Genomic DNA, 13941 nt, shown 5'->3' with positions numbered 1-13941 from the left:
AAAGATCTAAAATTTGTATAATATAAAATTTTACTGTTCAAGCAAGCAAAAATTGTCCGTCTTACCTTCTAAAGTTTTTTTGCAGTGCTCGCAAATAAAATGAGGTGTTCAGGGTTTGTCTTGATCCCCGACAAGTATGCCAAAATATGCTTTGTAGGCTTCACACATTTTAGCAGATACTGTAGTAAAGTACTTTTTCGCTCTCATCTTGATAAATTGGCCACATACATAGCAGAATGCATCTGGAGAATGCTTTGTGGCATTGTTTCCATTCTGTTCTTAACTGAACAAAGTATTACACTTTTAACCTTATTCAAAATGACTTACGACTGAAGTAACGTGATAAATCCCTTTCTTCGAAAGAACGTTCGTTCAACAAAGAGATGCAAGTGAAGAGATATTCAACTGTCAAATATGAATACCTGTTTCTTTACTGTTATACACAATGCACTCTACTCACTGCGGGTACCAAAATCTAATTTTCAGTATTACAAGTTAACAGACACTCCTTTAAGCCACTGGGAAGGGGACTTGACTCCCTGTAACATAGTCAAGACCAACGGCAAAGAAGGGACACTGGATTATTTTCATTTGAAGCACAGCACACAAGCTGGATCATGTAATATTAAATGAGAAGAGGATGTACAGGAATGAGTGAAAAAGGGTTAAGCTGCTTCTAACCACCAGTTGATAAGGAATTAGCAACAATGGACTTCATCGCATTTCTTTGCTTTTTTTTATTTCGAGCAAAGCTACACGAGAGCTATCTCCACTAGCCGTCCCTAATTTAGCAGTGTAAGACTAGAAGAAAGGTAGTTAGTCATCACCACCCACCGCCAACTTTTGAGCTACTCTTTTACCAACAAATAGTGGGATTGACCGTTACACTATAACTTCTCCACGACTGAAAGGGCGAGCATGTTTGGTTGTACGGGAATTAAAACCTGAACGTCCCTAACAAGGTTGACCTACAACAGGGAGTCTACTGGACATTTTATGAATATTTTTGTTTTCGAAATAAATGTGTAAATATCTCTTGTGTCACACTTTATTTTTTCCTTTAACCTCCCCTAGAGAAAACGGTGATTTTTACAAGTTTAAATGAATAATACCTGTTGACTCTACTTTATATACATATAACAGTGCACTTTTGTGAATGACTAACTACTGTTGACCATACTTTACATACATATGATAGTGTATATATGTGGGTGCGTGTGCGTATTGTTTGCAGTTTTGGAATTTTCACTCTGTGTGTGCGTTGTTTTTGTGCAGAGCTGTACAATAGACTACCTGCTGTCAGGGAATCGAACTCATAATTTCAGCCTTATGAGTTCTTAGCATTACTGCTGCCCCCTAGAGGACTTTTAAATCTGAACAGCACCTAATGTATACGTAAGTAAAATGGACAGGTCAGAGACCCTTAGGGTTATGGTACAGGTCTTCCTTATTCTGAAATACTTGCTTGAAAGACAGTAGCCAGACTGCTAGAAGGGTTTTTTGAACTAAATAACGGGATTGGCTGTCACATTTATAACTCGTCCACCACGGAAAGTTAGCCTATTTGTTTGAAATCAAGCACAAAACTGCACAATGGGCGAACTGTGCTCTGTTTCTAGCGTTGTAACTCCGCCAACATACCGCTGTACCACTTGATGGGGAGGACGAAAATGTTTGTTTGTTGATTTGAAGTTAAGCACAAAGCTACAGAATGAGCTGTCTGTAATCTAGCCACTACGGGTATCGAAACCTGGTTTTTAGCATTGTAAGTTCGCAGACGTACCATTATCTCATTGGGGAGCTGATTGAAAGAGCGGTACATTGCGTCTCGAATCATGGATATTTCGATTTGCAGATCAACACGATAAACTAGGTTGGGCTGCGCTTTATGTGTAGTAGAACGTTTATTATGTAAGTGAAGTCGTGACAAGTGTTACATGATCCATTTCTTTTCAAAAATGATCTAACGAACACTTTCAGTTATAAAACAAACAATACTGCTTCTCCACTTACCCTTTAAATATTTACGAGTAGCTAATGGGTACAAGACTAAAACATCATCTTGTGAATAAATATCCTTTTCGATGTTGGAATATCTTAAGTACCTCTCCGAAATGGCCCGGCCAACTGAATACTAGACCACGCCCGGCCATTAAAAGTATAAAACGTATCAAAAGTAGTAATATCTCTAGGTGTTTGTTATATACGTGTAAGGCCCGGCATGGCCCGGAGGATAGGGCGTTCGACTTGCATTTAGAGGGTCAAGGGTTCGAATTCCCGTCACACCAAACATGCTCGCCCTTTCAGCGGTGGGGGAGTTATAATGTTACGGTCAATCCCAGTATTCGTTGGTAAAAGAGTAGCCCAAGAGTTAGCGGTGGGTGGTGATGACTAGCTGCCTTCCCTCTAGTTTTATGCTGTAAAATTAGAGACCGCTAGCGCAGATAGCTCTCGTGTAGCTTTGTGCAAAATTCAAAACAAACCGAACTCATTAATGCCATCGGTCCTGAGGCTGAGCCCCTCTAGCCTCAACTACATACACAGTTGTAAATAATATTCTGAAAACTGGCCTTTCAAAATTATTTTTAATGTTGCAGCATTACGTTAGAATTTTGATACAAAAGTTTGCGGTATAAAAGGTTTTCTGTCAAACCCATACACACAGAAATTAACATGCATTCACAGGAGTTACTGTAACATTTCGCACTCATTTTTATGGCGTATTTTGCTTTTTTCTTCTTCTTCATATCCATACGAACATTAACCCTTAAAGCCCCATTCCAAGCACACTAATCGTTAAGTCATGGCCTCTCGATTAAAATGTGACTACTTAAAAATTAACATATACGTATTATATATATATATATATATATATATATGAATAAAGTATGACAGTTTATTTTCAGGATATGACGTCTATCCTTCGTGTCTTTTCCCATATAGTTTAGATTGATGAGTAAACATTTTCTGTACATAAACATTAGGACTAATGTTGATAGACGTTTACATGCTGACAGTGTATATCGCGTGAAATAGGAAACACTGAATACAGTTACTTAACGTGTTAATAAAGAAGAATCTTTGTTAATTTCATCTACATGAGTTACAAGATCAGTAGATTTGTACACTGGAATCAAAAGTATATTGTATATTATTTTTATTTTCTGATCTAAACTTATCTGATATCCAATAGTTATTTGTTCTAAAAGAAATAACCAATTATTGGGCCCAGTTTTTTGAGCCGAATCAAGGATTGTCTATCACTTTGATAACGCGTCCATACGTTGTTTCTCACCTTGATAACGTGTCCATATGTTGCTCGTCATTTTGATAACGCATCCATACATTGTTTCTCACCTTGATAACGTGTCCATATGTTGCTCGTCATTTTGATAACGCATCCATACATTGTTTCTCACCTTGATAACGTGTCCATAGGTTGTTTCTCACCTTGATAACGTGTCCATACGTTGCTCATCATTTTGATAACGCATCCATACTTTGTTTCTCACCTTGATAAGGCGTCCACAGATTGTCTATCTCTTTTATAACGGGTCCACACAGTATTTCTCACTTCGATAACGCGCCAACAGATGATAGCCAGAAACTTCCTCAGCAGTATTGTGTCTCGAATCACAGACCCTTCCTACTGCAGCGGACACGCTTGGCCACTAGGTCACAACCAGCTTATTGTTTTACATGAGTTATCTAATGTTTACAAATACGATATTCTTTTTTGAACAGGAAACAAAACGAGGTAGCAAAGCTTTATCATGACGGTATCTCACATAATAGTAACCTGAATATGTGTACTTATTAATCATTGGTGGAGTCCTTTCATTCGTTATTTTTTTATTCCGTAACAAAACTTGTAGAATTCACCTCAGATAAGTTTCAGTGGTAGTTACCATTACATGTGAGAAAAGGTTGAATTCGAAAACTCCATATGTATACAATTCTTTTTTAATAAAGTCATAAATTTTTGTTTTTTTCGCTTTTTGGAAATAATATACTAAATGTTATTGGTGAAACGACATCAAAAACAGAAACAACAGAATTAATATACGTGATAAAAGAATAATAAAATTAGAATTCATATTACTTGATGAAGTAGACTTTATTAAACTGCTTACTATCACATTTTATGTAAGCTCTAAACATTAAAATTTTAATCAATGAATTTGGTTATTTAATAGACTGACTTGACAAAATCCAGCTGTTTATGTATCATAACCAGCACGTGCAGTTTTTAGGACAAGTATGATTCAAGCTATTCAACCTTCTTCTCGCACGTTTTAGAATTTGGCGTAAAGATACACGAGGGCTATCTGCGCTAGCCGTCCCTAATTTAGCAATGCAAGACTTAAGGGATGACCTGATATATATATGAATGTGTTTGGGGAGGGGTAATCAAAGATAAACTCAAACAGAATAACATTTGACCAATATTTGCAGATAGTGGTCGAATGGTATTTGTAGTCTATTTTGTCTATGGAAAATCAGTGCAAAACTAATTAACTGTTTTGTGGGATTAATATATATATATTTGCACAGAAGTGGACAACCTGTTAGTCAAACTGACAGTCACTTACAGTATCTAAATAACTCACGTCTACCTATAATAGCTACCAGAACCTGTTTCTTTTTATGTGTTTTGATTTTCTGGTCCTGAGCTATAAATACGTTAGCTTGAAAGAAACATTTGTTTTATGTTTAAAGGTGGTAAGGAATTCACTGAACGAAGTTATGAATGCACCCAAACCACAAACTGGGTCATTCGACATCCTTGATTTTTCTAATGAAAATCTGTTTGTTTGATTTGGAATTTCGTACAAAGCTACTCGAGGGCTATCTGTGCTAGCCGTCCCTAATTTAGTAGTGTAAAACTAAAGGGAAGGCAGCTAGTCATCACCACCCACCGCCAACTCTTGAGCTACTCTTTTACCAACGAATAGTGGGATTAACCGTCGCATTATAACGCCCCCACGGCTGTAGGGCGAGCATGTTTGGCGCGACGGGGATGCGAACCTGCGACCCTCAGATTACAAGTCGCACGTCTGAACGCGCTTGGCCATGCCGGGCCCAAAATTTGTTAATGCAGATGACGAGAGCATGACAAAGATATTGACTGATGTTTTGAAAATCATGATGAACTCATAATAAAATAGTTATAGAGGGCTAAGGCTATAAATAGAGAGAATGTACTGAAATCTGACTTCATAAAAATAAACGGGTCTTCATGAAAATTCACGTATTTGGGGGACTGATTTTCAACGGTGTTTAAACATCAATAAAAGAAGGAACAATTCATCCACAACTTGAAAGATCAAAGGGTGGATGTTGGTAACCCACTACGATTTGTTATTAACCTTTACTACTTAGACTTTCTCGAATTCGCTTGGTTTGGTGTAAAGCTGGAGATCTAAAGTGTTCCAAATGACGCACGGATTGACGGTAAGTGTTATCTATCTGAAGTGTTCCAGATGACGCTCGGATTGGCGGTAAGTGTTATCTATCTGAAGTGTTCCAGATGACGCTCGGATTGACGGTAAGTGTTATCTATCTGAAGTGTTCCAGATGACGCTCAGATTGACGATAAGTGTTATCTAGCTGAAGTGTTCCAGATGACGCTCGGATTGACAGTAAGTGTTATCTATCTGAAGTGTTCCAGATGACGCTCGGATTGACGGTAAGTGTTATCTATCTGAAGTGTTCCAGATGACGCTCAGATTGACGGTAAGTGTTATCTATCTGAAGTGTTCCAGATGACGCTCAGATTGACGGTAAGTGTTATCTATCTGAAGTGTTCCAGATGACGCTCAGATTGACGATAAGTGTTATCTATCTGAAGTGTTCCAGATGACGCTCGGATTGACGGTAAGTGTTATCTATCTGAAGTGTTCCAGATGACGCTCAGATTGACGGTAAGTGTTATCTATCTGAAGTGTTCCAGATGACGCTCGGATTGACAGTAAGTGTTATCTATCTGAAGTGTTCCAGTTGACGCTCAGATGGACGGTAAATGTTACATACCTGAAGTGTTCCAGATGACGCTAAGATCGATAGACGGTAAGTGTTACCTATTTTAAACATTTCAATGTTCATACTACATACAATGTATATGATTATGTTCATACTGCATACAATGTATATGATAATGTTCATACTGCATACAATGTACATGATAATGTTCATATTGCATACAATGTATATGATAATGTTCATACTGCATACAATGTACATGATAATGTTCATACTACATACAATGTATATGATAATGTTCATACTGCATACAATGTACATGATAATGTTCATATTGCATACAATGTATATGATAATGTTCATACTACATACAATGTGTATGATAATGTTCATACTGCATACAATGTACATGATAATGTTCATACTGCATACAATGTATATGATAATGTTCATACTGCATACAATGTATATGATAATGTTCATACTACGTACAATGTGTATGATAATGTTCATACTACATACAATGTGTATGATAATGTTCATACTGCATACAATGTACATGATAATGTTCATACTGCATACAATGTACATGATAATGTTCATACTGCATACAATATCTAAAATAGGAATACCACAATAAACTTTATAAATATGGAAGGCAGTGACCGATGGTACAAACTTTTTACAAAGTTACCAAATAACAACCTACTTTCTAACAAATCACTCGTCATGAAATTTAACACCTTATACGAATTGTTTCTTCAAGATGTAAGAACCATAATCACGCTGTCATCTGAAACAAAAGTATCTCTTATTTGTTAGTTTTCATAAAACAAACGCTGTGGTAATATTATTACACAAATCTTATTTTAAATATGTCTATACTGTCTCCAATAGTTCGTGTTCTGTCAGAAAAGCCTTCAAATGTTTAAACGGTAGGTTTTCCACCTTTGGCAATGCGTTGCGTCCGTCGAGGACAAACGAGTCCCAGATTTTGGTGTTGTAAGTCCCAGCGAAGGACATAAGCAATAAATTTACAGACTTAAAAAGCTAAAATCCGGAGTTCATTTTTCCCATTTTGCGCCAAAACAGATTTTAAAAAAATGCTGAAAAGAGGTTAAAGAGAAAATCGTAAAAATTTTTACGTTATTTTGTGGATTTTGCACAAAGCTACATGAGGTCAACCTGCGTCAACCGTTCATAAATTTAATATCATAAAGTTGGGGAAGGCACTTAGTTAACAACATCCAGCAGTATTTTTCGGAATACTCTTATTAGAATGAAGGGATTTAACATTTGTTCTATATTAATTTACGCAATGTGCTTGTCCACGAACTTTCCCGACAGTTTAGGAGCTAGCAGGGCCAAACTTTCCAGGCTCGTTTGATAATTATCCTATATCCTTCTTAATAGAAGGAGCTAAATTGCGCCTGGGTGGTCACACGGGTGTGTTTGGGCAGATTTTCATGGTTGCTAAACCTGAATCTGGCATCGGAAGTTCTGTTCCTGCCCCCATATTTAAAACGTTTCTCTTGTCCCAACTCAGCGCTACTAAAAATTTCTCACATATTCAATTATCCCTGACGGGTCTCCAAACAGGGTCTGTCTCTGGGTGTTAATCCATATCCCCCTTTTCGAGACAGCTTCATCGGTATACTGAGGTCTGTGAATCTCGCAACTGGGGTATGAGTATTTTGTGTTTGTTTGTTCTAAATTTCGTGCCAGGCTACACAAGGGCTATCTGCGCTAGCTGTCACTGATTTAGCAGTGCAAGACTAGAGGGAAGGCAGGTAGTCATCACCACTTCATCGCCAACTTTTGGGCTACTCTTTTACCAACGGATAGTGAGCTTGACTGTCACATTATAACGCCACCATGGCTGAAGGGGCGAGCATGTTTGGCGTGACGGGGATTCGAACCCGAGACCATCAGACTACGAGTCGAGTGCCTTAATTAACCACCTGGCCATGCCGCACCTGTGTTTTGTGTTAGTTCTTACAATGCAACCATAGAGCCTAAGTATGAAGCGAAAAATTATTTATTTATATTTTATTCTTTTATCGCTATAAAATGGCGCAAACAACGAAACATTAAGTTCATATTAGGTACGCTAACAAATGGTTCACGTCCAGCTCTTCCCCTTTACACCAAACATGTTCGCCCTTTCAGCCGTGGGGGACATTATAATGTTACGTTCAATACCACTATTCGTAGTGATGACTAGCTTCCTTCCTTCTAGTCTTACACTGTTAAATTAGGGACGGCTAGCTCAGATAGCCCTCGTGTAGCTTTGCGCGAAATTTAAAACAAAACAAACAAACGTCTGGCCCTCGAAATACAAGGTATATTTCGGTATGCCCTTAATATTTTTTATTTTTTGTATGTGTGTTTATAAAAGTAGCATTTATGTTTTCATCCAAACCTTTAAAAATCACTGTTGGTAGCACACGGAAAAACTAAATTTTTAGTTAATATTGTTATTGTAAACTAACACATCATGGCGTTGTAGTTACGGCGCTCGACTCGCAATTTGCAGGATGGGTGTTCCAATTCTTATCATCAAATATGGTATTTCTTTCGTCCATGCTACTCCCCGTGTGGCATAGCGGCGTGTTTGCGAACTTACAATTCTAGAATTTGTGTTTCAATACCTGTGGTGGGCAGGGCACTGATAGCCCGTAGTATAGCTTTATGCTCAGTTACAGACAAAACGAACAAAAAATATTTTGGCCGTGGGAACGTTTTGTTGTGCTGATGTAGCTGTCAGTTCCAATATCCGTTGCTAGAAGAACAGCCCTAGATTTAGCGGGGCGGATAATGTTGACTAGTTTCCGTCCTTCTAGTTTATCACTTTTAAATTAAGGACGAATAGCAGAGCACCTTTGCGCTCAACTCAGACAAGAGCTAATATTCAGACTTTTATGTGTGTTTTTACAACTTTCAGGATCTACTTGTAAACAGGAATGGTCGATTGCTTTCATATCATTTGGTTCCAGCAACACTATAGTTATTCTGCTGAAGAAAACGAAAGCAAAGGAAGTAAGTAAAGCTCTGAGGCTACAAATTATCACAGAGGTACCAGCGGCTCTTTTTTTGACCAGAATTTCACTTTTTAGGTCACAAAAAACACAAGCACTTGTAACTGGTAAAGTTTTACTAGAAGGGAAAATGGCTTATGTTTTTGTTACGTAACTAGTTGGTTAAAGTCGCGAAATTAAACAACTTGAAAGATGATGTCTGATTTTGAAAACACACGTCAGCCCAAGTTCGAAAACATTCAAAATTCGTCGATTGATGATACCGTATGGAACAGGAATTATATATGTTTTTAATGGGGGAAAACAGTATTGTAAATCACCACACAAAATATACATAAAAACGGCTGGTTTGGGTTGAGAAATTTTTACGTAGAGGAGCGAACAGCGTTTCGACCTTCTTCAGTTATCGTCAGGTTCACAAAAAAAGCACGCCCTCTACATTCCTATTCTCAGTTACACAACCCCTTCAAAGATGTGGTCAGCTATCGGTCAGTTACCTCTTTCTTTCTTTGTGAACCTGACGATTACCGAAAAAAGGTCGAAACGTTGTTCACTCCCCTACATAAAAATTTCTCAACCTAAACCAGCCGGTTTTACATAAATGTTTTTCCATATATATTTCCCTACAAGTGTTTTTTCTCGACATTACTGAATCACCACACAAGAAAAATATGTGAAATTATCTTCAACCACCACAATAAAAATGTGAAACTATTTTCAATTTCCACAATAAAAACGTAAAATTATCTTCAACTACCACAATAAAAACGTAAAATTATTTTCAACCACAACAATAAAAACGTGAACTTATCTTCAACCACCACATAAGCAAAACGTGTGAAAATATCTTTAACCACCGCAGTAAAAAATGTGAAATTATTTTCAACCATCATCCCAGAAAAACGTGAAATTTATATTTAACCTCTTTCCCAAGGATTATTCTGAAATTTGTTTTATCGCAAAAACGTTAAAAATAGGTGGATTTTTTTTATCCAGCAAGATAAAAACATATGTAGTACTTTAATTAACATATACGAAAATCTAGTACATTTGACATTAATTATGAAGCCACAAAAGTTCATTTATACACAAAATCAACTAAAATTCTCTGCACTATTCTTAAGGTGTTTTATGGTATAAAAAATTTTTACGAGAATACATTTAAAACATTGTTTGATCCTTTGATCTGACATAGTTTGAACTTCTTGTCTTAACAGACTATGTGCACTGAGATATTGTTTTGCCCTTTAGATTACAATCAGAGAAGTATTGAATACTTCTTCATCTAAGTATATCTAAATCATTAGTTTGTTATTTATTTTACGGTTATAGTATTTATTTTTTTTACAAAAAACAGCTACAAATTTACTCTTGTATATAAATTAATATCAGAGCCTTGTTTCTTTATCTACAATAAACTCAAAATTAAATTTAAGTCTACGACATTGTATAATTACCAAATGGACATCTAGAACACTGCTTCTTTAACAATATTGTATCTAGAGCATTGTATCATTATTAAAATGACATATACAGCATTGTTTCGTTATCAAATGGACGTCAGAAAAACTGTTTCATTGTCAATCTTGTATCTAGAATATCGTTTCATTATCAAAGAGACATCTACAACATTGTTTCGTTATCAAATTGACATCTACAACATTGTTTCGTTATCAAATTGACATCTACAACACTGTTTCATTACCAATACTGTATCTAGAACATTGTTTCATTGTCAAAGTGATACATTTCTAAAACATTGCTTCATTATCTCTAACAGATAAAAAGAAAAACAGAAAATTCTAAGATCTGTAATAAATGGTACTATTTAACAAAAGGCCTCTTCTGTAAAATATAAATGAATTAATAGTACATGTAGCAGACATTTCTAACAAAGAATACAATATACACATATGTAAATGAGTATTTGTCACTGTTTTAAAGATATATCATGTAAGACGAAGACTAATAACAGTGGACAGATACAAAACTGTCATAAGTTAAGAACAGAACAGTTTTTACAACAGAGAATCGTCGAATGTAGGAATGAAAATGATTTCAAAATGTTCTTATGTAATACCTTTGTATTTTATTTTTGAGAATGTTCAATGATTTAGGCAGTTTCAATCACTTATAATATGGGTTATGATATTAAAGCTGATCAAATTTAAAATAAAGTTGGTGTTTTTGTCAATATGTTATATAATATCCAAATTAAAGATATAGACTATGGATAGAATGTTACATATCGTAGGATATAAAATTTGAGATTACTTGTTTGGTACTTGTGAAACCTTGGATCACATTGGTTTGTTTTCAGGGCTATATGAATTCATTATCCAGATTACAGTTAAAACTTTGGTCCATTGTCTATATAGCACTTGGAGACATTGGTTTGTTATCAAGACTGCATGGTTTCATTATCCAAGTTACAGTTAAAACTTTGGCTCATTGTCTATATAACACTTGGAAGCATTGTTTCGCTTAAGTAAGATGCTAACTAATTCTGTTCTATGCTTCTCTGGATTGCCTGAAAATGATTGTGTAAACAGCCTGAAAAGGTAAATTTGGTACTAGAGTAAATTATATTACATTTTGTTGGCTAAAAGATTTATGTGTTTGCGGTACTTGTAAAAATATTAAGAAACAAGTGCAGACGTTTCGAAAATAATTAATTACCCAAAAATATATTTATTTTCTTGTAAAGAAATGTTTTGTAAGTTATCCCTGGACCAGTTCTCCCAGTTCATATAAAATGAAAGGAAATATAAAATAAGACATTAAGAAGATGTAAAAATAACTTGTTTTTCAAACTTATGCAATATATCACACGTCAGAAACCCCAAGGCTTAAACATACCCATTACTAATGTCTAATTTCTAATCAAAGGAAGAGCAACCAGTTAACAACATCCGTAATATACGTGGTTAATCTTAACCGAATAACGAAATTCACTCTCGCAGAAAGTGTTTGTTTTGAAATTAAGCACAGAGGGCTAGCTAGCTATACTCTGTCCACAACGGATATCGAAAATCAGTTTCTGATGTTGTAAGTTCGCAGACATACCGCTGTGCTACCGGAGGGGAACATTTTGAGGAGAGTGTTATGTCTCGAACCCTAGGCGTTTTGATCCGCAGCCCAGAACACATCTAGCCAAAAAGAATTAATCCCGGTAACAGTGAAGAAAGATATAGCCTGAATCAGACCCATGATATACATTCTTGCCAAAGTTTCTGAATAGCAACTAAACTAGATATTCTATATCGCGAATGAAAATTAGAAATTTCATGATTCGATAGTAATTTCAGCAGAATGCACAGTTTTTCACGTCATGTAAGTGTCGGGCTTAATGGACTTTACATAACGGTTTTGTTAAATCCTATGAAATTTCTGCTAATAAAACTAATTACTGTCTACTATTTTGAAATTTTATATTTTGCGAACAACATCTCTTCCATCCATTCATAATAATTTTAAACTAACTGCAATATTACGATAAACAGCAGTACATTGTGTCTTCTTTTTTAATATCTCACGTAAAGTCCCTGATTTTCAGCTGCAAACCAAAGGGAAAACAAATAGTCAAACACCTTTCGCCAACTCTGGAGTTACTACCGTTGGATCGAATAGTGGAATTTCACTATCACCCTTATAAAGCACAAAGTCGCGAGCTGTGATGCCCGGGTTCACAGTTTGGGTGCAATAGTGATTCAAGACAACATTCAGCCTAAAGTACATCGACACTTGTTTAAAAAAGCGCATTTGTAGGTATTCAATGTTATATGCACGTCAATAGTTTCTTGTTCCTTATGCTTCATTAGTTAATTAGGGCAATGACAATTCTTGTTTTTAAAGTTGTTACATGTGAAGTTTGTTTTGAAACAAAACGTTTATTTTTTAAAATCCGAAATATAAACCTTACAAATACATAATTGCCCAGATTTCCGTCATGAGATTTATAACTTGCCTTGTGGATAAAAAAACAGCTATAAAACTACTTCAGAAAATGGTCACAAGGACTAATGACCACGACGTTTCTACTTTTGATGATGAAAGTGACTAATGACCACGACGTTTCAACTTTCATCATCTTCATGTAACTAATGACCACGACGTTTCTACTTTTATCATCTTCATCTGACTAACGACTACGACGTTTCAACTTTCATCATCTTCATGTGATTAATGATCACGGCGTTTCTACTTTCATCATCTTCATGTGACTAATGACCACAACGCTTCTTCTTTCATCATCTTCATGTGACTAATGCCCACGACGTTTCAAATTTCATCATCTTCACGTGACAAATGACCACAACGTTTCACCTTTCATCATCTTCATGTGACTAATGACCACGACGTTTCAAATTTCATCATTGTCATGTGACTAATGACCACCACTCTTCTTCTTTCATCATAATCATGTGACTAGTGGCCATGTCTATCAACTGCCAACATCTTCACGTGACAAATAGCCACGATATCTTAATTTCATCAGTCGTTACGTCACAAATGGTCAAGTTTTTGAGCCTCCATCTTGGCTTGAATAATGGACTCGTTGTTTGAACTTCAACGCATTCATATTTTAAATGTTCGTGTTCTTTTAATTTCGTCACGAATGGAAAAGTCTAGATCATCAACAATTATGTTAAATACTGTCACACTTCAACCAACATACACTTTTTTCCATCTTCAGTAATATCTTTGAGTTAGTTATATATAAAGCAATATATTGTTCTGTGTCACGTTAAATAAAAAAGTATAATTTTAAAACTAGTTTGTTTATTGTTAATCGATCGAAAACATTGAAAATATTTGTAATAATTCAATCCAGTAGTTCTGCCTCATCATTTTTTACTGTTAGCCAATGAATTAGCATTTCTTGTCACTCGTGTGATTAGAAGTATTAAAACCTACTATT

At 35.8% G+C, this 13941-nt stretch overlaps 1 protein-coding gene across 1 annotated transcript in view; it reads left to right on the top strand.

Moving 5' to 3' along the window:
* The first annotated feature begins 5239 nt into the window (after positions 1–5239).
* Positions 5240–13941, top strand: part of LOC143236390 (prestin-like) — a 30563-nt gene continuing 21861 nt past the window's right edge. Inside the window, exon 1 of the mRNA XM_076474657.1 lies at positions 5240–5454. Within this exon, the coding sequence (XP_076330772.1) occupies positions 5437–5454 (18 nt within the window). The 5' untranslated portion in view covers positions 5240–5436. The remainder of the gene's footprint in view (positions 5455–13941) is intronic.

The sequence above is a fragment of the Tachypleus tridentatus genome, chromosome 13, assembly GCF_004210375.1.
Source record: "Tachypleus tridentatus isolate NWPU-2018 chromosome 13, ASM421037v1, whole genome shotgun sequence".
In the NCBI taxonomy this organism is placed as follows: Eukaryota; Metazoa; Arthropoda; class Merostomata; order Xiphosura; family Limulidae; genus Tachypleus; species Tachypleus tridentatus.
This window is presented reverse-complemented; position numbering and strand designations above follow the sequence as displayed.